This window comes from Cercospora beticola, chromosome 3 (genome assembly GCF_033473495.1).
Source record: "Cercospora beticola chromosome 3, complete sequence".
NCBI lineage: Eukaryota > Fungi > Ascomycota > Dothideomycetes > Mycosphaerellales > Mycosphaerellaceae > Cercospora > Cercospora beticola.
In genome coordinates, this window is record NC_088937.1 from 43,040 (window position 1) to 69,213 (window position 26,174).

At 52.9% G+C, this 26,174-nt stretch overlaps 14 protein-coding genes across 14 annotated transcripts; 7 read left to right on the forward strand and 7 right to left on the reverse strand.

Annotated features, from left to right (window-relative positions):
- Positions 1-986: 986 nt before the first annotated feature.
- RHO25_004004 (uncharacterized protein) lies at positions 987-2,011 on the forward strand (the record flags this gene model as incomplete). Its single annotated transcript, XM_023594940.1, has 3 exons — positions 987-1,306; positions 1,362-1,534; positions 1,590-2,011. The coding sequence occupies 3 exons, from the start codon at positions 987-989 to the stop codon at positions 2,009-2,011; spliced, it is 915 nt and encodes a 304-aa protein (XP_023457780.1).
- Positions 2,012-2,668: 657 nt separating this feature from the next.
- Positions 2,669-3,640, forward strand: RHO25_004005 (uncharacterized protein; the record flags this gene model as incomplete). Its single annotated transcript, XM_023594941.2, has 5 exons — positions 2,669-2,765; positions 2,832-3,024; positions 3,084-3,131; positions 3,192-3,463; positions 3,522-3,640. 5 exons carry the CDS (start codon positions 2,669-2,671, stop codon positions 3,638-3,640), a joined length of 729 nt encoding a protein of 242 aa, XP_023457997.1.
- Positions 3,641-4,482: 842 nt separating this feature from the next.
- Positions 4,483-5,105, forward strand: RHO25_004006 (uncharacterized protein; the record flags this gene model as incomplete). Its single annotated transcript, XM_023594942.2, has 3 exons — positions 4,483-4,635; positions 4,709-4,926; positions 4,982-5,105. The coding sequence occupies 3 exons, from the start codon at positions 4,483-4,485 to the stop codon at positions 5,103-5,105; spliced, it is 495 nt and encodes a 164-aa protein (XP_023457996.2).
- A 222-nt stretch (positions 5,106-5,327) lies between these two features.
- On the reverse strand, positions 5,328-6,266 carry RHO25_004007 (uncharacterized protein; the record flags this gene model as incomplete). The annotated part of the gene is made up of 1 exon (XM_023594943.2): positions 5,328-6,266. One exon carries the CDS (start codon positions 6,264-6,266, stop codon positions 5,328-5,330), a length of 939 nt encoding a protein of 312 aa, XP_023457212.2.
- A 1,083-nt stretch (positions 6,267-7,349) lies between these two features.
- RHO25_004008 (uncharacterized protein) lies at positions 7,350-8,243 on the reverse strand (the record flags this gene model as incomplete). The annotated part of the gene is made up of 1 exon (XM_023594944.1): positions 7,350-8,243. One exon carries the CDS (start codon positions 8,241-8,243, stop codon positions 7,350-7,352), a length of 894 nt encoding a protein of 297 aa, XP_023457213.1.
- Positions 8,244-8,876: 633 nt separating this feature from the next.
- On the reverse strand, positions 8,877-9,754 carry RHO25_004009 (uncharacterized protein; the record flags this gene model as incomplete). The annotated part of the gene is made up of 2 exons (XM_023594945.1): positions 8,877-9,545; positions 9,602-9,754. 2 exons carry the CDS (start codon positions 9,752-9,754, stop codon positions 8,877-8,879), a joined length of 822 nt encoding a protein of 273 aa, XP_023457214.1.
- A 439-nt stretch (positions 9,755-10,193) lies between these two features.
- On the reverse strand, positions 10,194-11,140 carry RHO25_004010 (uncharacterized protein; the record flags this gene model as incomplete). The annotated part of the gene is made up of 2 exons (XM_023594946.2): positions 10,194-10,877; positions 10,928-11,140. The coding sequence occupies 2 exons, from the start codon at positions 11,138-11,140 to the stop codon at positions 10,194-10,196; spliced, it is 897 nt and encodes a 298-aa protein (XP_023457215.2).
- Positions 11,141-11,675: 535 nt separating this feature from the next.
- RHO25_004011 (uncharacterized protein) lies at positions 11,676-13,391 on the reverse strand (the record flags this gene model as incomplete). The annotated part of the gene is made up of 1 exon (XM_065602503.1): positions 11,676-13,391. One exon carries the CDS (start codon positions 13,389-13,391, stop codon positions 11,676-11,678), a length of 1,716 nt encoding a protein of 571 aa, XP_065458575.1.
- An 831-nt stretch (positions 13,392-14,222) lies between these two features.
- On the forward strand, positions 14,223-16,049 carry RHO25_004012 (uncharacterized protein; the record flags this gene model as incomplete). The annotated part of the gene is made up of 1 exon (XM_023594948.2): positions 14,223-16,049. One exon carries the CDS (start codon positions 14,223-14,225, stop codon positions 16,047-16,049), a length of 1,827 nt encoding a protein of 608 aa, XP_023457209.1.
- A 1,010-nt stretch (positions 16,050-17,059) lies between these two features.
- RHO25_004013 (uncharacterized protein) lies at positions 17,060-18,180 on the forward strand (the record flags this gene model as incomplete). The annotated part of the gene is made up of 2 exons (XM_065602504.1): positions 17,060-17,293; positions 17,353-18,180. The coding sequence occupies 2 exons, from the start codon at positions 17,060-17,062 to the stop codon at positions 18,178-18,180; spliced, it is 1,062 nt and encodes a 353-aa protein (XP_065458576.1).
- A 507-nt stretch (positions 18,181-18,687) lies between these two features.
- RHO25_004014 (uncharacterized protein) lies at positions 18,688-20,706 on the forward strand (the record flags this gene model as incomplete). The annotated part of the gene is made up of 1 exon (XM_023594950.2): positions 18,688-20,706. The coding sequence occupies one exon, from the start codon at positions 18,688-18,690 to the stop codon at positions 20,704-20,706; it is 2,019 nt and encodes a 672-aa protein (XP_023457211.2).
- Positions 20,707-20,954: 248 nt separating this feature from the next.
- Positions 20,955-21,397, reverse strand: RHO25_004015 (uncharacterized protein; the record flags this gene model as incomplete). Its single annotated transcript, XM_023594951.2, has 2 exons — positions 20,955-21,203; positions 21,272-21,397. The coding sequence occupies 2 exons, from the start codon at positions 21,395-21,397 to the stop codon at positions 20,955-20,957; spliced, it is 375 nt and encodes a 124-aa protein (XP_023457216.1).
- Positions 21,398-22,604: 1,207 nt separating this feature from the next.
- On the forward strand, positions 22,605-24,384 carry RHO25_004016 (uncharacterized protein; the record flags this gene model as incomplete). Its single annotated transcript, XM_023594952.2, has 2 exons — positions 22,605-23,000; positions 23,059-24,384. The coding sequence occupies 2 exons, from the start codon at positions 22,605-22,607 to the stop codon at positions 24,382-24,384; spliced, it is 1,722 nt and encodes a 573-aa protein (XP_023457217.1).
- Positions 24,385-24,727: 343 nt separating this feature from the next.
- RHO25_004017 (uncharacterized protein) lies at positions 24,728-25,590 on the reverse strand (the record flags this gene model as incomplete). Its single annotated transcript, XM_023594953.2, has 3 exons — positions 24,728-24,976; positions 25,062-25,253; positions 25,345-25,590. 3 exons carry the CDS (start codon positions 25,588-25,590, stop codon positions 24,728-24,730), a joined length of 687 nt encoding a protein of 228 aa, XP_023456543.1.
- Between the last annotated feature and the right edge of the window lie 584 nt (positions 25,591-26,174).

A 26,174-nucleotide genomic window follows, 5' to 3' on the forward strand; every position in this document is an offset into this window, starting at 1 on the left:
TCCGGTCTTCCTCTTTCCCAGACAAGACACCTGCAAATAGACATTACAAAGGGCTAAAGGGGTCTTGCGAGGCCATCCTTCCTCGGCATATACTGGAGCAGGCGCGAAGCCCCATTGGGGAACAACATCTCACAGAACGCTAGGGCAGGAAGCGCGAAATTCTGTTCGAGAACAAGCCCTCACACTATACTCGGGCCCGAATCTGACCTCTTTGCTGATTTCTGCAAGGCGAACACCCATGCCACGTTCGAGACCGCTCTTCTGGAATGTCGTCAAATCGCTGATGATATTCTTGGTGCAGCTCTATGCTGATCACTAATGCATCACGATGTGTTGGTAAGCGCTGGGCTGCTATGAGCGCTTTGCGTGCGTAACTTTTATGGCACCCTGCGCTGCACGCACGACAGTGTGAGCCGGGAAGAGCCGTATTTGAACTGTAGTTCTCCGCTAATTGTTGGTTCAAGCTGTTTCGCTTCAACTTTCGCAAAATGCTTCCGGCCATCTTTTCGGCCTTTGAAATGTTGGCTGTCGCCAATGCTGGACGACCAGGCTACCTTGGACCTCAGGAGACCACTCGTCATCTTTCCAGCTTTCCGCCTAGAGCGCATGAGATCTTTTGGTTGTATCGCGGTTGTTTCACCATCTTCTGTGGAAACGCATTCTGGAACATAGTTTGACAAGGGTGTACATAGGGTTTCGTATACACCGTAAGACGACTATATCTGGACTGACAGCAACAGCTCGTCCAACAGATCACAGACTACCGTGTGGAAGAGGGACTGCACACGTCTACACAAGCTCGAACTCAAGCTCATATTTAGCAGTAGCGAGGTGAAGCTTAAGTATACCACCGCCCGATGGGAGCCGCAAGACGGTAAGCCATGAGGACTATATGAGAGCGTTCTTGGGCCACGAGAAGGGACGATAGACCGGCAGAACAACGCACTACACTCCGACACACGAGCCATTCTATCACCGAAATCAAGATGTTGTACTCCGTAGCGACAGCTTTTGTTATATTCGCGAGCTTGTCTGCAGCATCACCAGCTCTACGACAAGACTTGCCATCGGTCAACGAGGCTGGGAACCATATTGCAGCAAGAAACGACGATTCCAGGCTCTCTACAGACGCCGCAAGCGATACACTCAACACGAATGCCGCCTGCGATGACTTCGGCAAGATTCAAGCTGCAGGCTATACTCTCGAAAACAACATTTGGGGTCGGAGGAAAGGTGTAACCTTGGTCGGGAGTCAATGTGTCAACGTTAATAGTATCAAGGGCAATCAGGTCGCATGGACCGCCGAGTAAGTGTTTATTATGATGACCCGGAGCTCTATCAGTCGCTAATTGATTGCAAAGCTTCGCATGGGACAGAGGGGACGGAGGCGTGAAATCATTCCCGAATCTGCAACTCAATCGAAACCCCATACAACTGGGAAAAATAACGAACATGCGTACGACCTTCAACTGGGACCTTTACTGCAATCCGAAGTCAGATATCGGAGCTAGCATCGTCTATGACCTTTTCGCCGGTAAGTCCCAACATCGCAATCGTTAGTACAAAACCATTTGCTAACAACTGAAAAGGCCCTCAGCCCGATGTGAACAAGAAAACAAACGAGATCATGGTCTGGACCGGCGCTCAAGGCGGAAACGGTCCGCTCTCATACAGTTACAACCCGTACGTGGCTATCCGACAGAACATCGAAGTTCCCGGCGTCAGAGGTCGTTGGGACCTGTACAAAGGTCCAAACAGTGGCACAGTCGTGCACTCATTCGTTGCAACGAATGGTAGGGGCACCGGCAAGCAGAACTGGGTTGAACGAAAGCAGTGGACCGGCAATCTGGTCAATTTCATCAAGTACCTGATCCAACAGAAGGAGATTCGGGCAGACTACTGGCTGGTCCAGAGTCAAGCTGGGACTGAGTTGACATACGGCGGTAAGAATCCAGCTCAGAGTCGCAGCTGCAAGTTTGCGGTCAGTCAATTTGATCTCGAGGTTTCTTGAGCAGTGCATGTGTTCACGTGAAGAAGTGGCAGTAAGCTTCCACAAAGGGTTCGTAACGCTCACCTATAGACTAGATTTTCTGTCATAGCAAGAATCGTATGCCGTCATTCAACTTTATTCCGGCCGCGAAATAAAAGATGGAAGGCGTTTTTTGTGAAAGTGACTGTATGCGGAAGTAGCGTTCTTCGAAGGGATGCAAGGGAAAACGCAGATCCGCTCCACAGTTCGCTTCGAATGCGAGGGGGTATACCAAGCGCTTTCCCATCTGCACTGTACAGTATGCTGACGTTAAGCAGGCAGCACAATAACGGCCAATCGGACGACCTCAGAGTGGTACCCGCAGCGGGATCCATTGAGGTTGTAACAGTTGCGCATTGTCGTATCCGTCGTGCTGGTCGTGCTGCGTATCCGAAGCCCCACGTATTCGTACTTTGCACCGCAATTTTGCACAAATCTCGAGGCTTACCAACGGCAAAGTGCCGACTGGGCATTTAGCAGTCATGTAGACTCGTACAGCTCTACTTATGATGAAACACAGATGACGCGGTACGCAGCTCACGGCACTTGGACGGTAAGCATGTTATATAAACAGCTATTGGACGTGTTGCCGTCTAGCGATGCAGCATCAAGCCACACTCCACGACACGCGAGTTCAACATGAAGTTCGCAACTGCTTTTACCATCTCGCAGGTCCCGTTGGCATTTGGTCACTTTGATCGTCTTTCTCAATGGAAACCAGCTGGGCCGAACGATCGTAAGGCATTCCTCCCACAGTCAAGTTTCTCATGCACGAGATCTCATGGTCTGACCTCTCCAACAGTTCGTGGACCATGCCCGATGATGAACACTTTGGCCAACCATGGCCTTCTCCCGCACGACGGCAGAAACCTCACTCGAGAGGTCGTCCACGCGGCATTGTCTGAAGGACTCAACTTCGAGGCCAAACTGACAGACATCATGTTCGATCAAGCACTGCCTGCCAACCCGCAGCCAAACGCTACATGGTTCGATCTGTATGTCAAGATATACTGACACTTGCTTTGGAACGATACTAATGATTGTGGCGTACCAGTGGCCAACTTAATCAACACAACGTCTTGGAGCACGATGCTAGCCTGAGGTGAGTCCCATCATTCCCGTTGTAGGTAGAACATCGCATACTGACGGTACGACCTGACAGTCGCAAAGATGCGTACTTCGGCAACAACCACATCTTCGACCAAGACGTGTTCGACTTCACGAAGAAGTTCTGGACTGCTCCCGTCATCGACCGCTACATGTTGGCCAACAGCAAGATTGCACGACAAGTGCAGTCAAGATCGACCAACCCTACGTACAAATTCACGGCTTCGGTTGAGAATTTCAGCATTGGCGAGCTGCTCGCTCCCGTGATTGCGTTTGGCGATCGTGTCAACGTGACAGTTGATCGGGATCTCGTGGTGTATTTCTTTGGTACGTTTGAGATAAGGATGACTGTGTTTTGTCGATGCTGACATGATCAATCTTGCAGAGAACGAAAGACTTCCAACGGAACTGGGATGGAAGAGGCAGTCCGAAAGTGTTGGACTGAAAGATATCATTCGCTTGTCAGGGATCTTCTCGAACGCGACGACACTGCTGACGGATTAGCTTGTTCTTGCATGACCTTCTAGCACATGCATACAGCTGTTTGAGTTGCTGGAGCTCTGAACGGCGTAGTGGAGGGAAAAAGAAGACTGGGACCATATATTTATGTACGCTGCATAGATACTGTACAACGTTCGTTGAACATAAGATTGCACTGCGTATTCTCGCAAACACTCCGTCGCATCCGTTGTGCAAGTAGTACAGTCTTGCGCAAGGCATCGTTGCGTTCATCTTGATACTGCTGCAAATGGTTGGTAATTCGAGCTGCGAAGTTGTGATGTAAGATGCTCGCAACATGGCCCAGACTCTGATTGCAAGCAGCTTGACGCAACCTGGTAATCACATTGCCCTGCAAAGCTTCCTTGGCTTGTCATTTGCTTACAAGGCGTATTCAAGCACGACAGGCCGACGCCAAGCAAGTGACTCGTGCAAAAGCCAATCGCGTTGACGGAAGGTATCGCGTATTCGAGGAATACGCTGCTGAATACGAATACGCTCTTGGAGACGTTGAGATTTGTGGCGTACCTGGCCCCGTAGAAATATGGCTGCCTGGTTCTTCAGAAGATGTTGCTCAGGCAAACTCGTGCTGCGGACCACTCTCCAAGTGGACGTATCCGTATGCGCCTCGATCTAGGCTGTGACAATGTCGCTTCCGCCTGCAACGCCAAGACGTCGGTGACGACAGCCACCACGATACGACATCACCATTCACTCTTCTTGCCGTTTTGGGACTGCAGGGACGTCGGCGACGAGACTACATAAAGCAGAGCGAGACCTGAGAAGTTTTGCAGCCAAACCTCAACACACCTGCATCGAACCTCCATCACATCCAACCGCAAGACACCATGGCGATCGCCGACACCTTCACCGAGCGGTTCAAGACCAGAGTGCACATCATTCAAATCGTCCTCATCGTCATCATTCTTGGCGTGACCTTCGGTCGCGTCTCCATTCCCAATCCCCCGATCTCGAGATCGAGCATCATGGCGATCCCCATAGTAAGTCCTGCCTGGCGAAGAAAGTCCCACAGCAGGAGAGTAGACTCGAGGCTAACGCTCGTCTGTTGCGCAGGGAATCAAATCGCTCATCATCATCGCCTACCAAATGCTGTCCGAGCACTCGTCACGATTCAAGCGTTGGAGAAGTCTCAAGGCCAACATGATCCTGGACTGCCTTGAGACAGTCTTCTGGCTCGCCGTTATCGTCGTCACCGCTATGGGCGCTGGACGCGGTACAGGAGCCACCAAGGCCATCGCTGTAGTAACAGTGCTGATTGCAATCGTTCTGGAGTAAGTGCATGTTGGATTCGGACATTTGCGCATCCACTGATGATGCTCACTACAGGGCCTTGGCCATCTGGGCTGCCGCATGCTCGACTGTTTTGTTCAGGCAGAATAAGCGCACAGGACGGGAGACTCTTACAACAGAAGTCAATTACCGAGCCAAGTCTGGGGGTCAGTGGACTTGAGACGGCCGGCAAATCTGAAAGCTTGCCTAAGGAAGTAATCGAATCAGACTGGGCCGTGCTGCAGGATGGAGGTGAAGGATTTTGCTGGATGAGCATGAGAATTCCTGATCTCCCACGGTCAGTGCCACTTTCGCAATCAACTCGGAGCAATATTCTCGGAGATGTTATATGCCGAACGAGTCAGGATCCCTCCTCTCCGCAGCAGCTCATCATCGCATCTCCTCAATCCGAGCCCATCACCTGCTCTCGTGGCCATCGGATCCAGGAGTGATGGTGATGGGGAAGATGCTTCAATATCCCCTGCATAATGTGCAGGCTCCAGCCCTCCATGTACCATATGTGCCGTAGCTGATGTACAAGCACGTCGAAATGTGCAAAGATCAATAGAGCGATGGGACTTTGGCGCTCAAGACTCTGGCAAAAGTCTGCCTCCAGACAAAAGAGCCACCGAAAGACACTGCGCGTCTGCAGTTCATTGACCCCAAATCTGGCTTCCCTTGTCCCTTGTTGCGAGGAGTAGCATGCTTCGAATGCAGTCCTTAACGTTGTGACAGCCCGCATGTAGTTTGTGCCGGCCAAAGCTTCGCCTTCCAGCAGAGCCACTATTCGTGACAGCTCGGCCAAAGGGGCCTCGTAGTCAAGCACAGGAGGCATCGAAGAAGGAGTTGGTGCAGATTCCCTTGGAGAATGAATTGCGATCGCTTCGGGACTATGATCCGGGTCTGCTTGTGGCTGAGGAAAAGGTCGCACCATAGATAGCACTGTTCGGACGCCCTTGATGACCCATATCCATTCTCCGTCTGCTTGGTCACCGAATCCCAGATATTGCCCTGGTTGAGGCCCCTTGGCAAGGCTGTGGTAGCAGAGGAACACGGCAGCTAAGAACGTGGTCTCAGCATTGTGCTCATCCAGGTGCTCCAGCGACTTGATTAGCGGGGCCAATGTCAGCGCATGATGCTCAGTAGCCTTAATCAGACACTCCTCGCGTTCCATGGGTCGCTGCCGTGCCAGATGGAGGGCTGATACAGCGAGTAATGCATGCAGCGAACAGTCTGATGCAAAAACAGCCTTCGGTAGCTGAGCACGCCATTTGATAGGACTGCCGCTGTCATCTGCCAGTGTAGGAGCCACGGCCATGAAGAAATGGTGCAGAAGAGCCATGTCGGTTGCGTCGAAAGGGTCATGATTCTGTCGTGGCAAGGCAACACCCGAATCACTGGGCGGCGTGCTGATTGACTGTGATGGCGTGTTGACAGGCTGAGTCGGCGTGGTATGCGAAGATACTGTGGTTCGCACAGAGCTGTGAGTTGAATGGTCTCTCAATTGATTTGGCTCCGAATTCGGATACGTCCTTTCTCTCCGGGCACGTGGCGTTGAAGCCACCGCAGGACTTGGAGCTGAAGGCCCAGTTTTCGCGTTATAGTGGCACACAACATGTCGGCGTACGCAGTTCAAGCAGTCCGGATGGTTCTCATCACACTAGAAATTCGTGGGCGAGTCAATAGGCATTGTTTGTTTTGGTATCGTATTCTTTGCACACCTTGATGCGTCGTGCCTTACAAGGCCCGCAGCCATTACGTGATTTGCGGTGACTGCGACGAACTTTTTCGGGTTGCTGAGACATAGAAGATGGACCCTGTAGCACAGATGATGAACAGAGGAGGTGATTGATGCCTGCGTATTTGCAGGCCGCAAGTTGCGAAGGCTTGGCAGTCCCTGTACGCGATCCCAAATCGGGATAGCGTGATGTGTGGTCAATGTATGGTATACTCCAGAATACTTTGCTGAAGTATACCTTGCCTGTTGCGACATGGTAGTCAGCCCTCTATAATGTGCTCTTGCTGGGAAGTCGCAGTATCTGCTCTCAACCAGAGAAGACCCAGTACTTCCGGCGACTGTGTCGCTTGAATGAAGCATGCACCTAGCTTTCAAAACGATTAACATCAGCTTGAATGGAAATTGATTGTTTTCCAACGCGTTTTGATTATAAAACTTATCTGCAAAGCCGCAGGTTGTAGGAACAAGAGTCCAGGCATTCTCGCATCAGAGCAGGAAACCGCTGCGTTCTCTCAGCTGTAACATTTTATCAAGCTGTATCGTTGGCAGCATCCAGCTACGAGATCATTCATCAACCGCTGAGCGTGCGAGATCGCTTCTCCAATGAGACCCTAGTCCAAAGTGTGTGAAGCTCCATCGACCGTGACCGTGGCTCCGTGCTCGATGTCAGTCTTGTATGCGCTGTGCTCACATACAAGCAATGAACATCTCTTCCAGCAGCACCGCTTTCTCCACACCCTTGAGCGCTCTATCATCAGCCCTGTTGTCAAGAATCCTGGCTTGAGCCGATCTCGAAGCTGCGTAATACGCGAAGGGAGAACTTCTCGGTAGGATAGGCACGCCAACGACACGGCCACCATGCGGCATCTGAGGAGCGCGTGCAAGCGTGGGCATTCCTGGTGCGAGAGGTAGATGAGGTCTCGTTATTTGATGTTTCGGAACATATTCTATTGGTTGTTTCGCATGCTGCTTCAAGAACGTCCTCATCCTGTCGATGATGATTTCCACTTTCTCTCCGTAGATCTGGTCAAAGACGTTTTGGATGCGATGCTCGAAATTTCCGACGGCATAAGTGCAAATCTCGCTGAAATGGAAACGTAGTTGCCAGGATGGCCTTCCGGAGAAAGTACTTCCGTTTGGAGAGTGGTCGTTTGATCTCTGGACCAGAAACTGCATGAAGCTGTCGATTTTCTTGACCCAGTCTACATCTCGGATGCCACAGACTGCAATGTAGTCGGTAACTGCGTCTAGGAAACTACCTGGCCCGCCGTCTTTGGATTCGAGCGGAAACCCGCAGTATCTCTTTACGAAGACGTCGAATCGTCCCATCGACGCGGCGATGCTTGGTCCTGTCAGAGGGCCCCGGTTTTCTTTCAGATCAATCATGTCGTGAAAGTGGTGATCGATGCGGCGACAGGAGTGGATCTGCTTGGCTGGCAAATGGGAAAGAATGCGCAGTTGTAGTTCTACCGGAAGTCTGCCTAGAAGTTGAGCTGGTGCTGACGCCTTGTGACCCGATGGAGCCTCGATCTTGAGACTGGCGATTGGGGGCTGCAATTTCTGCTTCTTGTTCCGCGCCATGGTGGATGAGTGGAGCGAATCGTGTTCAACGTAATCAAGCTCAGACCTCAAACCCTTTTGCGCAAACCGCTCCACTGGTTGGTTCGAACTCGAAGTTGATGCTTGGTTCGAAGTTGAACTTTGCACCCGGAGACGCGAATGTTTGGAACAAGGCAAGAATGTTCTGAGAAAAGCGAAGACAGCTAATGAAAATCAGTTCTTAGCGTGATTTGCTCAACATGTGAAAGCCGATTTTCACATGTGTCTGCTTCACTTACCACTATCCCAAGGTATCTGTCACAAGCTTGCCAGAGTGAGGACTCGTTTTGAATAGCTCCCCCATTGTGCTGCACTGAACGTATGCCAGGTCCATGGATCGACATAGCGGGAAATCTCATCGCCCTCTATTTAGACAGTGCCTGTCATGTTCTACATCGCGCAGCTCTAAGAGATGTGCCTGGTGTGCTTCTACCCCCTCACAATCTGGTGACAAGTCTCGATCGTGCGAGTTTGCCGTAAAGCAGCTCCAGCCCTTGGAGCAGATACAATGCATGGCGACTAGACAGGTTGCCGCGAAGAGGCGATATCCGCCGTGTAAGTGCCGCGGCTCGCGGTAGCACAAGCGCTCGATACAGGCCTTGCTGAGGACACAATTCAATAGATTGAAATTTCCTCCAGCAAGATAGCCTTCGAGAGCTCAGGAAAGGCCGATCCTTCATCCATGGCCAGCGTACACATCGTGCGTGCCATTGAAGAAGAGATGCAGTAGTAGTAAGGTGACAGGACTGGCAATACTGGCACTCCGAAAGTACGATGCAAGGCCTCCATATCGTGAGAGCGCCGTATACTGTCAGGACCAACCCCAGCCTTTGGGAAGTATCTTCTCGCCATGATAGGCCACTTCGGCTCAACCGGATGGGATTGGCAATCGTAACTCTGCAAGAAATCCTGAATCCTATCACACATGATCTCAACCTTATTGCCATAAGCCTCGAAGAACCAGGTGCCGTGTGAAGTCTGCAAGAAGGGCTTTGGGAACTCGCACATTCCGAAGAGTTCGTCCGCGAGGTCAGAGATCGAAGGTCTACCGAAAGGAGCGCCTGATCTCTGGAGCCAAAGTTCTAGAAAGCCATCAAAAGCGCCATCGAAGTTGTTGCTCTTGCTCAACCTGCGCACCCGGATGAAGTCGAACATCGCGTCGACGAACGCGTCTGGGCCACCGTCCTCGGACTTAGTCGGAACCTCGCAGTATCTCTTGACGAAAGCGTTCAGCCTGTCGAGAGACGCTGCGATACTGCCGCCAACAAGAGTGCCATGATTTTCCTGGCCGGAGTCAGTACCTCGTTCACTTCGCGCCCACCCTTGGCCGAGCAGCTTACCTCCAAATCGATGATATCCCGAAAATGGCGACTGATGAGCCGGCAAGTCAAGAGTAGTTGCCTTGGCGGCAAGTTAGAGAGAATCTGCAGCTGCATCTCGATGGGAAGGTTGTCCAATCTCCGCGGTGGAGGCTTCTCGATGGGTGGCGGCATTTTGAGGCTGGTTGCCATTGGATGTAGTTGTTGACGAAAGCACGAGTTCAGTGTATGTGGAATGGAAAGGTTTGGTCGCGTCAAGCAGGCAGCAAGCGCGCTAATGCGGGTCAGTCACTAGCGCGCTTTGCATTGTTGTGAAGTTTTATACATACTATGCTGCTCTGCTGTTCCGCAAAAGTGAAGCCAGTGGCGTGAAGACTCTGCAATGTGCATCGCAACACAGCTTGCTTGACTATTTTGAAGAGCTGTTCCGTGACTTCGCCGCCGTAGTGGAAAATGCTGCTGAGAACTCGATCCCCTACTGCAGATACACGTGTAAAGTCTTCCAAAACCACTGTCCCGAATCTTCAATGCTCACTGCGTCCTTGGCCCCCACGCCTCTATGTATCCTGCCCACGCACTGTCTGGATAATGTACGGTCGCAGTTGAAAACCGATCAAGCGATATAAAGCTCCTCCATCAAAGCTGCCCTTTCAATGCCTCTGATCTCTTCATTCCGTTCCATCGCTTCTTCCAGCCTCTCTTTAGCCCAGCTGGACGAGTCGTATACGGGCGAGTCGTAGTTGTAGTATGCGTACGGAGATATGCCCGGGAGCACCGGCACATGGAGAACATGTTGCAAACGTTTCATTTCATCGTCACGCTGTTTGATTCCAGTGAACGTGAAAATGGAGTGTTGGGCTGGAATTCCGGCATCCGGGTCAGCGAACTCGCCATTGTGAGCTCCGCGTACAAAAGTCTTGATCCGCGTCAACATTGCCTTGCTCTTGTCTCCGTATATGTCGTTGAACATGCTGTCAGCCGGTACCGTGGGATGAATGCCCAACGCAGAGCGCCACACATCCCAGAAATGATCAGTAAGCAGCTCGATTCCGAAGTCGAAAAGCGCAGCTGGGTCAAGCTTCAACGATCGGCTGAACCAGAATGCGCTGAACTCGTCAAGCGCGAAGTCCCAGATGTCGATCTGGCGCAGCGATATGAAGTCAAAGACCGCGTCAAGGTAAGCATCCGGTCCTCCGTCTTCAGACTCCATCGGAAACTCGCAGTACCTCTTGATGAAGGTATCGAATCTGTGCATAGATTGGGCAATTCCGGGCCCGATGAGCAGAGCTTGGTTGTCCTATACTTGATCAGTCTCCACACCTGCACCTCGAGATCTCTCCCCCATACCTTCAAATCAATCATAACACGGAAGTGGCGAGAAACACTTCGAAAGCACTGGATCTCTTTCGCCGGCAAATACGACAGGATGCGCAGCTGCATTTCCACTGGAAGGTCGATGATCTGTTCTGGTGGCACGAAAACGTCCTTGTCGGCCAGCGCCTGGGCGCTCGAAGATGCAAGGGATGGAGGGCGCGGCTCCTTGTCGCTGAAGCTCGCCATGGTGTTGATGCTGGCGAGCAGCTCGGTGTGGGTCGCTTGATTGGAGTTTATCTGTGAATCGAGTGGTGTGTCCGAGGTAGAGTCGTGGTTGTGCAGAAAAAACTGTCTCGAGAGTCTTGCAGCTGATGGCTGTCAGTGACTATGCAAACCCGTGGGCCCACTTCAGAAACACAAACTCACCTCTTTGACTTGTATCTTCTCATGTGCTTGTGGGATGTCGCGAGCCTTCGAAACTGGGCGACGAGGGCTAGTGTTTGAGGTGCATGTGCCGTCGAAGTAGATGTCACCGAGAAGGCTCCAATGCCGCTAATGCAAGTCAGTCACTAGCGCGCTTACCTTCACATGTGAGAGCCGAAGCTCACCTCAGAAACACTCCATTTCATTTGGATGGCTTCTGCCTCCAGAAATCTATTGTACAAAGCAAGCACCCTCCTGCTCTTCCGCTATGAGTTGAAAAGTTCGATCTGTACAATATCCATACATCTGCCATGAATTTCAAGGCACTGCTCACCAGTGCCCGATTCACCTTCCTCATCTACCTCCTCCCAAGTCCCCACTTCGCAATCCTCTCCTGGATATCATTCCACGGAAGTTCTCTGAGCTGCACTCCCTCCTCTTCACCCTGCTGCAGAACAACGGTAGGCGCTCCCGAGCCTTGTCCAACGTTGTACACGCCTCCGCCAAAGACCTGCTTCGCCACGCGTCTGAGATCTGCCATTGTTACGGCCTCAATGCTGGCAACCATCTCTTTCACCGGAATACGTCTCCCATGAACCTGCACTTGCCTGCCCAGATCCTCAAGCTCCACCATTCGTGATTCCAAATTCATCAGCAGAGAAGATCGCAGCTGGTTCTTCGCACGCTTGACCTCGATCTCCGATAGTCGTCCAAGGCCAGTCTCCGCGCTCAAGAGGCTCAGCTCGCGAGCCATGGTGTCCAGCATTCGTGGCACGAACTGGGTCGCACAGCTGGCAGAAATGCCAAAGAGTCCAGAATCTGTGTACGCATGGTTGAAAGCCACGCAGTTCTCCACCCAGCCGTACTGGTTAAGCACATTGGTGTACAGCCGGCTGTACATTCCTTTTCCTGGCCCACCAGCCGAGAAAGAGCCTCCTCCTCCAAGCAGTGTTTGTAGTGTTGCCAATGCATAGATATCCGGTGATGCGATCGGCAGTGACTCAAAAGCCAGATGGATATGCGATACGCGAGGAAGCGCAGGGTTCGGCGGTATAGGTAAAGGCGGTAATGTCAGGAAGCCACCAGTGTAGTGTGACGCCTGGGTGTAGTCGATCGGAGCATCCAGAGGATGGGGAATAATCTGCGATGGATCGAGAGGTGAGACTGTGGCCTTTTGCGTAGCGGAAGTGGAAAGGTTCTTCAGGAACGGAATCTTGGACATGAGCCGCGAATCCTTCTGGGATGGAATTTGTGAGGTTGGGTAAGGAGGCTGTACCTGTGATGATTTGGTTTCCAGTGAAGGCGCATTTGTGATTGCTGATCCTTTCATGTCGCCAAAGTATTGTGTCGCGAGCTTGACAGCATCGTCGTGCGGTACGCCAGCAAAGGCGACCACTATCCGATCCGGCCGGAAGAAAGCTTTGCGGTATGCCTCGATCGTGCGGGCATTGATCTGGTCTAGCCTCTCCTTTGGACAGAGAAGAGGCTGCCCCAGTGTGTTGTCCTTGTAGGCCGCCATGTGTACCAATTCAGGCAGTATCAATTCTGGCTTGCCCCAGATTTCTCCAATCTCATAGTCCGCTGTTTCCAGTTGTCTTTGCACCTCTTCCTCCGTGATGTCCGGATCTCGTATCGTTTCGGCGAGTAACGCAATCGTGTCGGGCACGGCAGAGTTAAAGGTGGCCGCCTGGTACATCAAGCTCTCTCGTGATGATGCGCACTGTATGTTTCCTCCCAGTCCCTCAATCTTCTCCAACATCCGATCCGATGAGCGCTTGGTCGTGCTCTTGAAGGCCAGCCGGTCGATGATATGTGAGACACCTCGGAGAGCATCATTCTCGTAGCGCGACCCGGCATCGACATAGACGCCAATACCAGAGAAATGTCCAGGCAAAGATTCGGAAGCGACTCTGATGCCGTTGGGAAGAGTCGTTATCTGATCGAGGTCTGTAGGTTCCGCGGCGGAGGGAGCTGTTCGCGATGCGGTTGCATAGCTTCGTAACCGGGCAGATCTACGCGAGGCATCTTTCGCAATTCTCGATGCTTGCCGCGGCAGCGACAGCGATTTGCTCATAGTCCTGGCCTAAAGATGGATGGTTGATGAAAAGTGATGGCAGTACACTTTGCAGGGTCGACGACTCGTTTCTCGGCACGCAGGATCGGCGCGAGGAGATGCCGATAGCGGGAGCAACGATGAACCATGCACGATGCCAGCGGACATGGGCGCGAACGATGATGATGCAGTTTTGTTATTTTGGAACGATTAGGGTAAATCTCGTAGTTGTGTGCAGTGGCATCGAGATGGCCTACGAGATTCCGCCATCTGATTCCGTCAGGCGCAGATTTGCACCGGTCCTCCACTATTGGCACGTGAAGAACCGGGAAAGCCTGTCGTACTTGGCTGTGGCATTGGGCGGGAGCCTTCAGCGGAGGGGAAAGGTTGTTTCGGAGGTGAAGTGTATGCTGGCGATATAACACCGGTCAGCCTTGCTATACGACGCCTTCATCACGAGTTCGCTATACCCGTGGGCATTGGTGATCGACATGCCCAGCGTGTAAAAGGGTCCGTGAGCTGACGCCGCCCTCATCCAGACCTCATCCTTCGCCCAGCCCATCTCCAACACCTTCCGCCGCCCTCCTCGCACCCTGTCTTGCTTTTGCATCTGTGCGCCAGCCAATTTCCTCACAAAGCCGCAGACATCACAAATCTGGAGCGTCGTCTACACAGCGCTCCTCCAGCAATCGAAGAGGAAGGGCGACTGCGCATCCGCAAGCGGCCTCCCGTGGTACATTCAGCTGGTTTTGAGGCTGCGCAGTGGTGCGGCGGCGAGGGAACACTGCTCGCCATCTGCACCCAACCTGGTCTGTCTGATCGCCGCATGCAATCGCGCGTCCGGGCACGAATATGCTAGGTTCGGCCACCACCGCGACTCCTTCGCTGCACACTGCAACCACGAGCGCAACGCCTTCTTCGCCCACCCGCCCGAGTCGACTGCGCGGCCTGTCGTACCTGCGCAACTACACCCACAACCACCTGCACCGCTCCGAGCAGCAGCAGCAGCAGCAGCCCCCTCCACCTCTCACGCGCTCGACCTCATCTCCGCTCGGTCTGCCATTCTCGCCGTCGAGGAGTGCCACGCCGACGCAGCCTCCGCCGTCGACTTCGGAGCGGGGTACGCAGCAGCATTCTGCCGCTCCTGCCTCCACCATACAATCCGGCGAGCACGGCTGGATTCCAACCACGCATTCTGCGCAGCTGACCTCCACCAATACCATCTCGGCAGTCCCAGAGCCAAACATCACGAGTACAGTCGACAGCATGACCCGGTCGAGGACGTCGCCATTTGGCCCCACTGCTTCCAATACTTCCGCTCGCCGAACTTCCGGACCTGAGCTGCCTGAGATTGCCGCAATGCCTTCTGCCATGCCCGACTCCACGACAGCCACGCCGGGCCCGAGCAAAGAGTCCCTCCCCACCATTCGCTTCATTCCACACGTCGAAACCCGCTCGTCACGGCCCTCGCTCCACTTCAACGCACTTTCCCGCCAACTTAAGACGCCTGACGGCAAGGTCAAAGTCGGCCGCTACAGCGAGCGTGACAGCAACACGAGCGATGTGGTGGGTTTCAAGTCGAAAGTGGTGAGCAGAAGACACTGCGAATTCTGGTGCACCGACGGGCAGTGGTATGTCAAGGATGTCAAATCGAGCTCAGGCACTTTTCTCAACCACGTCCGTTTGTCGAGCCCTGGCGTCGAGAGTCGTCCCTACCCCGTGAACGATGGAGATGTTGTGCAGCTCGGCATAGACTTCAAAGGTGGAGAAGAGGTAATCTTCAGATGCGTCAAGATCCGCATTGAATGCAACCGTGGCTGGCAAAAGAGCTTGAACAACTTCAACACGTCTGCACACAAGCGACTGCTGAACAGCGCCAAAAACACCCCGAAATCCAAAGTACGCGATTCCGATGCCGCTAGTGTCAACAGCTCCGAGTGCTCCATCTGCTTGAACCCAGTGGCGCCCTGTCAAGCGCTTTTTGTGGCTCCATGCAGTCATGTTTGGCACTACAAATGCATTCGAGGTCTTATCCACGGACCCAACTATCCCAATTTCTTGTGCCCCAACTGCCGCTTTGTGGCGGACCTGGAGGCAGAGGTCGAGCAGCCAGAAGAAGAGATGTTCGAAAATTTCACAGATGCCGATGCACAGGCCAATGGAGGCGGAGAGACTCCGAACGGAAACAGAAATGACGAACCTGGTGACAGTGAGGAGCAGCATACGTCTGATTCAGCGCCCGATACGGGTGACAGATCACAGGACGGAGATGTGGATGAGGACCTCTCGAGAATGCTCAACGATACTTCGATAAGCTCGCCCACTGCCCAGGCGAAATCAGCAACCAGAGCTGATCGGTCGAGCTCCTCTGCGCTGCCAGTGCCCAGTTCATCACAGCCCATCAACATCTCGCGATCCCGATCCGGTCAGCGATCTCCCAGCGATTCTAATGGAGCGCGCTCAACCACGCCGACTTCTCATGCGCCGTTCGCGCTGTCGGCAGGGCCCTCGGTCGTCACAGAAGGCCCGATGACGCCACGTAACGACGCCGGCCCGTTTGTACTCGATGGCAGCGCGGGTCGAGATCGGATAGACAGCAATCTGGCTACGCAAGCCGTCGCTGAGGTCAGCGAGCCAGCCTCTCCCGAAGAGATTTCGGCGAGGAACTGGCCATTGTGAAGAGACGACATTCATCAGGCGAATTCTCTTGGAACGAGCAGTAAATCGAGGCACAATGTTTAATGATATCGTGGGCAGGCGCGCTTGGAGTGCAGTCGGATCGCATTGGGTTTATTGGCATTTTGAGCGATCGAGCGGGCATTGAGCGTCTTCTCCTTCTTCCTTCGTCTTTCGTCGTTGCATTGGGTTTCGCAGAGCTGCTGATACGAATTCTCTTAGTGGATAACGGTATTAAACGTCAAATTACTCCGCAACCGGATGTCCATCCCAGCCCTAGCGTTCGAGATCACAAAGCTGTTGTTTGCTTTGAAGTCGAAACTGTACCTGGTCGTGCTACTTCGGCCACTGCGGCTGACGGAGTCAACCGGGCGTAACCCTGCTTATCAGCACAACGTGAGAATCGTACGTGGTGTTCTGGTAAGTTGGCGTACAGGGACCAAGTATGGGTAACGCGTTGAAAAGGAGAAGAAGTGTATGATTGCCAGGATTGAATTGTGATCTGGTCACCTACCCAGGAAGGACTTCGGCTCCAACGCTCGAGATCGTACAGTGCCAAGGCTTCCGGATCCGGTCAAGTGGTGTCATCCGAGAGCGCGAACGGGAAACAGAGCGGACAGAGCTCATCTGTACTTCCAAAGAAGCCTCCAAGGTGAGGATTACTAACGCGGACCTGCTAGGGGAGTCGTTGTCGCAGTACTTGGGAACAGAAGGTTGAGAACGGCCGGGTAATCTTCTGTCCACGGGCCCGAATTTACCGGATCGGAACATGTTTTCTCGAACTGCTGGCGACAAACGATCTCAACATTCTGGTGAGCTGTCAGAATCTGGCACACGACTCAAGACTTGAGTGCAGAGCGGAGATGATGGAGTTCAAGACTGAGAGCCAACGAAAAGGCTGCAGTTCTTTGCTGTTTGTGTACGGTTTGCTCGTCTGGCAAGTCGTAATTGGAGTGAGCAGGCCAATTCTCGCAATAGAAGGTGATGAGACGCGACACATCTGCAGTCTTATCATGGAAAATGTTCTGGCCATGTTGAAGCTCGTCCAATCCGCAATCTTTCGAGTTTGGAAGCCATCAGACGCGAGGATTTGCCAGCAAGACCTCACATTCGATGCGCCTCAGACGACACCGATACTGGATCTGCCACCAGAGCTGCAGCTGCAAGTTCTCGCCCAACTGCCACTGAAGCAGATGCAACAGTGTCGTCGAGTCAACCGGTATTTCCACGAGCTGATTGACCTGCAAGTCAGCGACTTCCGAATTCCACGGTGTAGGCAATTCATCTGCTAATGTTCATGGCACAGGAAAATCAAACAACGCTCGCTCGACCTCGAGTCGCCTCACATGTCCAATGTCTGAACCAATTCATCAACAAGCACTGCTACTTCGCTCTTGACGACCAACACTCATCCAAGCTTTCAACAGCGCCTCATAATTTGGATCGCGCAGTAGTCAATTCCGACCTTGTCATTCCCTCTGCAGCAACGAATTTTCTCCTCCACCGCGGTATCACATCTCCCGGCGTCGACATGTTCCGCACCAGAGGCCATCGATCTCCTGGATTGGACAATGAATGGATGTTCCGTCAGTACATGGCCTGGGCGGAGTTCTACCTTGCTCGGCGTCACTTTGAGAGAGGGGCAATCAGGGCCAAGGGCGACACACTGGATCTGGCGAGTAGAATCTGGAATGTCGGGGAGAGGGAATTGATTCGAAGGGCGAGAGGAGGGTGGTGTGGCAGCGGGGACACGGATGCAGCTTTGACGAAGGACGAAAGTCGCCAATCTAGTGACACGGAAGATGTGGACGAACAAGACGAGAACCCACTCAGGTGTATGACGATCTACGACGATGATCCTCGCGCGGAATACGACTACCCGGAGTTTGAGGTCTTGGAGCGACTGGAAAGTGTGAATGAGGCCTGGGACGAAGACAGTTTGGAGAGGGTAAGGGGTGGAATGGATATGCTCTGCTACAAGTTTGGTGTTCCCGTGCTGCCGGATGGAGCACCGTTCACGTATTTCGCCATGACGAAAGATGTGGCGAAGAGGGTGAGGGAAGTGGTGATCGAAGGGAAGGAGATTGGTCACTTGGAAAGGGCCTGGCTGGTGCAGCAGATGTTCATTTTTTGAGAAGCCGAAAGAACAAGCAAGATGCTTCTCAATGCTGAGGCTTCGAAACGAACCCATCGTTCCTGCCCGCCAAGAAGGAGCTCTAGACCCAGGCCGCGGCTAGATCGGAAAGCATGCGCGAACTCTCCCCACCTCAGTCCTTGAGCGCTGTCCGATCTTTCCCCAGGTCAACGCAACACTACTTCACCACTCACGAGCATGAGTCGTCCAATCAGCAGCCCTGGCGCCGACAGTGGCGAACCGGCTTTCAAGCGGCGTAGAGTTGCTTTGGCATGCAGGTCCTGCAGAAATAGGAAAGTCCGGGTGAGTGATGCAACAATGCAGGACAAGACCAAAGGTTGAACGGTACCTCGACAGTGTGATGGCGCAAAGCCGGCATGCAAGCTATGCATTGAGCTTGGATTCGATTGCATCTACGAACAACCGGTCAAAGCCGGCGGATCTGGAATACGTACAAGCCAAGATGGCTACGACGAGCGACTAAGGGCTGTGGAGCAAACACTTCAGATGCTGGTGCAGCATGGGGCTGCAGACGCCAATCCCTCCGCACGAGATTTGTCCCATAGTGAGCATGTTCGTGGCTCCTCGGCCGCTGTGACGATTCTCGATGTCTCGCCAGACGGACAAGGACGCGATGCGCCCGTTGATGGTCTGGTCACCGTTGCAGAACTTGACAACTCGGAAGGCACTTTCTATGGGCCATCATCGAACGTGATATTCATCCGAGAGCTATCAGCTGCTATAAGCATCCGTCTGCGTAGAATGCGTTCGGCGCCAGGAATGCCAGGATCCGAAGAGCACTCTCTTTTGACTCGCGCGGCGTCACCTCAGCTGCGAGGTCGAATCACCTCTGGCTTATCACCTGGACCAGCCGACATTCGCATCCTGCCATCTGAGAAGCATGTCAGGAGACTCATCGAGCTATTCTTCAACGATACAGGACTTCTGTTTCCCTTTGTGTGCAAGCAACAAGTGCTGCAAGCGTACAACGCAGCGAAAGTTACCGGCTTCAGCGGTGTTCCACGGCCACTTCTGTGCTTGCTCAACGTCATCTTCGCCTTCGCAACATACATTAGCATCCATCCAGGCTCTGCGAGCGAGGCTGATGCAAATGACGCAGAAGTCTTCTTTCAACGGGCAAGACAGCTCGTTCACGACGACCAACTACAATCGCCAAGCCTGATGCTAATTCAAGCACTGCTCCTGATGTGCCTCTACCGGCAGGGCTCGCAAGTTGTCGATGATCCTTGGCAGCTGCATTGTCTCGCCTTTCGTTCTGCGATGCAACTGGGTCTACACTCACCAAGCTTCTCCGAAGGTCTGACAGCTCTCGATATGGAAGTCCGAAAGCGAGTGTGGTTCGGTTGTGTTGGTATTGATCGAATCCTGGCGATGTCTTATGGCCGACCACCAGCGATCCCGGAGTCATACGTCAAGCTTGACCTTCCTACGGACTGCAGTCTGGAAACGCTGTCTGACAGACATTCAGCTAGTCCCGGTCGTTTGCCAGGAGGCGCAAGCACTGCATCGCTCTACATCCACACAACATTACTCTACCGCGTTCTTCACGATATTCTAGAGCAGATGTATGGCTTTAACCTAGATTCGAGACAGGTACTGAGTCTGGCAGACATGCTTCCTGTCGTAGTGGCGCTGGAAACGCGAATGTCATCATTAGAGCAAAATCTCCCTCCGGGACTGAAGCTACGGCCATGGGTAAACACTGTCAGATCAACGGGGATGGATCCAGAATTCAGTCGATTGAGCGTCATAATGCGGCGACGAATCCTCAATGTCAGATTATTGCTGCACCGACCGGTACTGGTCCTCTTGCTCGAAAGCAGAAGTGCAGTGAATAGGGCGACACAGGAATACGACATGGTCGTCGATATGGCGCAGAACTCGGTCAAATACTGCGAAGCAGCAGCGCTCGAAATCATCGAGATTGCGTATGCCCTCCGCTCAAGACCATCGATGTTGGGTGCTTTCTGGTTCGCGTCATATTACACATTCAATGCCGCGCTGACCATTTTCGCCTGTCTGATGCTGGACATCGATACGTGCTTCCGAAACACTTCTCACGAAGGAAATACGGCCGAAGAATCGCTCCACGTGGCGAGACTGCTATCTTCCATTGAAACGAAGGGCACAGCTCTGAAAAAGGCACTCGAAGTGGTGGACAGTCTTGGAGGGAACACCAGATCTGGGCGGAGGATCCGGAAGACTCTTGTGAAAGTCTTCAAGGCTGCTCAAATGCTTTGTTCGCATAATTCGGAGATCAGTCGGACTTTTGCAGGAGCGCTCGGGTCATCGATTGCGGTTGGCGAGCAGAGTGAGGAACAGCAGCTGGGCTCCGGGGCAGCAGCAAGACATGCTCAGAGTGCAAGTGGAGGCTTGAATGGTGAGGGTCCGGATTCACTTGGGATGTTGGACTTTGATGCCACTCAGATGTGGAACGATGTCAATTTTGATGATATTTTCGGTGACATGATGACTTTTGATGGGGTGGGATTTACAGCGCTGTAGATAAGTGTCGCTGACAGGATTGAGTACATCGTTTGGCGCATCAAACTCGCAGTTCTACATGTATTGCACCTGCTTGTTGACTGTATCAGCCTATGCTGAAAATATATCGCAAACAAAATTCTTGCTTACAAGCTGGCGTTGAAGCCAACTCTCATCGCTCATCACTCGCTCATCAGAACGTCAACAGGCACTCATCCACTCCACAATGCAAGATCTAGCTGAAAACCTCACTCCCACGTTCCCGTAGCTCAACTCTCCAACTTCTTCAAACTTCGCACATCCCCCCACTTCTCCCCCTCGTTCCTCTCCACCAAAATGACCTCTTCCACATTCCCCTTCCCTAGCCCCTTCTGACTATCATGCACATGCGGACATTCTGGCAAGCCTTCAACATATCTAATCTCACCATCCAAATCTGCGATTCGCAATTTGAGAAGCCAGAGTTTGGTGTGTGAGGAGAAGAACAAGTCGGCGGTGATGGGGATTTGGGTGGCGGTCTGCGAGGAAAATCAGAGGATGTTGTGGGAAACAATGGAGTATGTAAGGGGAAAGGTATGTTGCGTACGCTTAGATGAATGAAGTTATCCTTGACATCAAGAGGAGTGGCGGGAAGAGTTTCCGGGAGGGGAGATGGTGGAGCGGAATCGAGGATTTTGTAGAAGTAGGTTTTGGAGTTGTTGGGTGAAGACATGTTTGCGAGAGCAGGTCGAATTTTGTGTGAATACAATATGTGAAGGATTCCAGATTCTGGTCTGTGGTATATACACTGTTTCTCTACAATGCTTTGCTTGATGGGACGTCGAAGTCACCGATGTGGCTTACTCATCCGGATGGTGTCAGCGCGCTAACTAGCATTTCTGCTGGAGATGCCAAGAGGAGGCATCTCGCTTTTCTACTTTCCAGTGTCCTTTTGCAAAGCAAAGCGGTATCATCTGAAGCATTGCCGACGAAAGATCTGACGGACTCTCAGGGAGTGTTGAGGTCTCAGCAATTCCCGCAGAATGGTACGAGAGCCGCCGACATGGTCGACCCGAGGGGCGGCATTTCGTGGCCAGCGGAACCTGGAGTGGCTTTCTGAATCTCCAAACTCTGTCCCCACAGTTTGGCCAAAACTAAGATTGGTTTCTATTTTTGACCTCGCCTTCTGCTCGCTCACTGCTCACTGTGGAAGAGCACGTGTCTGGCGAGGCGGTTGGGCGTTCTTCATACAGGGGAGTGCCTTCACGGTGCACGGGAAAGGGTTTGCCGGGATGGGTATGCGGTGCTCAATGCCAACCAGGAGGGAAGTGTGCCGGACGAGAAGAGACGTTGGCTGACGGGACGTTTCTCCCGACGCCGCTGACAAGGCATGCTGTGGGAAGATGAAACGGCGCGTGCATACACCACTGACAACGCATGCGGCCAGACTCGACGGCAACGATGCGCCAGCGTTTCGACGACGGCGGCGCGCGTGCAGAAAGCCGCGCCTTGCGAAGGAGAACACTCGCCTCCGCGCTGGGGAGGTGAATCGTGTCCAGCATGGCCTGTTGCACGCTTCCAGCAATATTCTAAGTACACGCCCGACTGCATCCGCGCAACACTCGCACGACTCTTCTCTGCTTCCCTCTCTGCACGCTCTTCTCGCTGCTGCCGCGTCTGCAGCTCCGGCCGCCCTCAACGCGCCACGGATTGGCGAATCACGATAACGCACCTCTCCTTCCATGCCGTGTCACCAGCGGCGTCTCGTTTGCTGAATTGCCGCTTCTCGTGCCTCTAACTCTCTGCAGCCGACACTCCATCCGAGTGCGAAGAGTCACTGCAGACTGCGGAGTCGATCGTGCGGGAGAGGAAGCCAATCATTTGTGGCGAGTGCGAGTGTTACACCCAATCCTACGCGTGCGACTTGAACTTGAGACGATATGCCACAATCCGACGAGAGCTCGTCCGCCGATGCACCCTCGTCCCCTTCACGCGATTCCTCTCTCCATCGCATGACTGACTCCGTTTGCTCGACAAAACCCACCGATGCTGCCACTCCACTAGACGACAAGTTTGCAGTCCTGCCAGCCAACAAACCGCGAGATCGCAGCAGCCTGCCTGCTGAGCTTGCCGGCAGTGCCAACTTTGGCGACTTTGTGCATAAACATCTGGGCACTCGCGAAAGTGTCATGGCCGCTCCTTACACCTCTCCATCTCGCCAGCGCACTCAATACTACGACGAGCAATTCCATCACAAGGACAATGCAAATGGCAGCGTCCGCGAAAGAGTCCAGAGAGACTCTCCCGTCATTGCGGAGCTGCGCACGAACGTGATCGTAGGTGCTCGAGCTGGTGCAAGGGATGTCGATGTCGTGAACTGATGTGCAACGCCAGGTCAAAGACGAATTCACGCTGGTGACCGATCTCTCATACCACTTGGCAGCGCGCTACACGCGACCAGATTCATCAGTCATGGTGAAGGTCGATCACAGCGCCTGCCTGGCATTAGGCGGCACTTTCGAACCATGCTACATCATTGCCATTACCGCTGTACCTTCACAGATGGGCCCGACCATGAACAAGAGAAACGCCGCTCTGATCCAGTCTTTCCTGGCCGATATTCTCAGCGTGTCTCCCGAACGCGGTATCATCAAATTCCAGCCAATCCCAGATGAGAACTTTGCCATCAACGGCACCACAATTCTTGGAGAAATTGAGCGACAGGAGAAGCGGCATGAGGGAGAACATGCCGGAAGCATGCGACGTGCGATGAACAGCATGGGACGTAAAAGCATGCCGAGCTTCAAGAAGAGCTTGCCGAAGATGGACGGTGAAGTCAAGAACGTGCCGGAACCAACTCCAACCCCAGCTGAAACGAGACCGGCCCCAGCAAGGGCTGACAGTGCTGTTCCAAGCAATGCTTCTGAAGACAAGTCAGATACCACGCCCACGCAGATGAGCGCCAACATCACCTCTCCTGGAGAAGTCTACGAGCTGCCAGCCATTGAGGTGGACAAAGATCGTCCGGTCACTGCCCACGAGCGAAAGTCATCAGGCGGATCGAATGGCTTGCGCATGAACGGAGTGTCGCAAGGCGCTGTAAGTTCTTCCCGATCTTCGACGCCTAAGAATGGAAAAAAGGCTCGTCCGCGGACGTTCTCGGGAGAGAACTTCTCAGCCAGAGATCAACCAAAGAGCAAATCGATCGGCATAGGCCAGGCGTCTCCTACTGCGAAGATGCCGGCAACGCATCAGACAAAGAACCAGAAAGCGCACTCGTTCCTGAAGCACGATCCAACCAATACCTCAGCGAAAGCCAGTCTAACGAATACTTCCCGCCCGACATCTCCACGCCAGCGAAACTGGGGCGCCGCACCAGCACCAGTAATTCGAACTCGAGACAGTCCCGATCTTGCCAATGCAGGTCCTCAAGCTGCACTGAAGGCACTCAGCGGAACCTGGACCAACGAATCGGCACAAGAGAAATCGCGCAAGAAGATCGAGAAATTGACCGGAGAGAAGCCGGATGTAGACAACAAAAAGGACACCGAAGCCAACACAGCAAAGCGACGTTCGACAATTACTGCAACGCCCAAGTATCCTGAGCCACCGCCAATTCCTGTCGACAAGCAGGATTCGAAATCGCTGAATAAAGTAGGAAAGCGGAAGAGTTTCTTATCAGCTTTTAGGCGCCATGCGTTGCCGCAGGCGGCACATTGATGTGACGTCGACTTCAACACGCTCGTTCAGATCAACAAAAGTTGCTAAAGTCTCCTAAGACTCGAAAGAAAGGAACAGGCGTGAAATGGGAAAAGGGAAAGGAAAGAAAGATGTTACTTGGATGATGATTGATGATACCCGGTCCACTCCGTTTTTATCTTTTGCAAAGTTCACCAGAGAAATGTTACAGAGGCTTTCAAAGTCACAAAGTCGCTTCCTTACAAGTCAGAGATACATTCCATTGCATTCCTACCTTTACGCCTCCCAATGCCGTCTCCATCGCGGAGTCCTGTTTCCCTCCCCTCCATTTCCCCATCAACCACTCCCACCCGCTTCCTACTTCCTACTTCCCAACCTCCACAACCCTCACTCTGTCCTTCTTCGGCGTACTCTCACTGTTCTTCGTATCAAAACTTCCCTTCTGCGACTGACATCTCATCTCAAAATCGCCATTCTTCTCCTCATCCAACCTCATCAAACTCCTCCTCTTCTGCGCAGAATTCGCATTCTTATTGCTCAGAGCGAAAATCGCAGTTCCGAGTAACAAGAGTTGGAGGAGGAATGTGGGGATGGTGGTGTAGAAGGCGAAGCGCTAGAAAGAAAAGTGAAGGGTTAGCGGAGGTCCGAAGGTCGTTTGGAGGGTTTGGGATGAAGAGGGGTAGGGAAGGTGAACGTACAGTCTCATGACACAATGTATTGAAAGATTCTGGAACACCTTGATTCGGAATCCGGCTCCAATTACACGTCCACGTTTGAAGTGTGGCGCGAGATGGCGAAGAGGCGTTCAGAGCTGCGGGGAAAGCGAGGCCGATGAGAGAGATGATTGTGCTGAGGGTGCTTGAGCCCAATACGAGAGCATTCGCCGGAAGCTGTAAAATGAATATCAAAATCAGCATAATGCCTCTCAACACTCAATCTCACTCATTGCGTTGCGAGATTTTTAGGGGATTTCGCACGTACCGCAGAAATGAACAACGCCGCAGCTAGGATTGCGTTCAACAGGAGAATCACGACTGAGGTTCCGATGAGGGCGCCGAGACCTCGCATATCGAAATGCGAAGACCAGATTGGGAGATAATAGACACTTTCGCTTCGGTTTGAGTTGAAGACAGACAGAGTATGGCTTGCTGTGGCGATGATGGCGATGTTGAGGATTATGGATAAGGTGACGAGGAGGAGGGTGGGGAGGCGGAGGTGGGAGGCCATTTTGTCGCTGTGTTTGCCAGAGATGTACAGGTCTGTACTGTATGAGAAGGGAAAGAATGGAGAGGAAAGGAAGCAGCAGTGCTGAACGATAGAGAAGGTTTTTCAGATTGCTGAGACTGGACTGAAGTAAGGTAATATCTTTCTCCTGCTTGCTCCCGTATGTATGGTGTCCCGTACTGCCTTCCCCATGGTATGCGCTTATCCTGTCCAGCGCCTAAGTAATTCTTCTGCAGCAATGCAGTGTGTATGCGAACTCAATCACACACCTCATACGCGCTGAACCAAACATTCTTCATCCTCGGGCGTAGCGGCGCTTGAGTAGAGTCGGTCGCGGGAGGCCTCGAAAAGCTCGCTCTGTACTCGATGACCAATGAAAGGTGCAGAGACGAGGATGGGAATAGCTCTCTTGCGTGGTTGGAAGCAGAATGTGAAACGTCTTGTTGATGGTACAGCGCTTGCGGTTGTTGGTGGGAGGTGAGAGAAGTGATGCTGATTGGTGAAGAGCGAAGCGCTTCGCAAGCTTTCTGCCAAGACCGAATAAGTGGGTCTACCCTCCACATCTCTGCGATCCCTTCGTTCTCGAG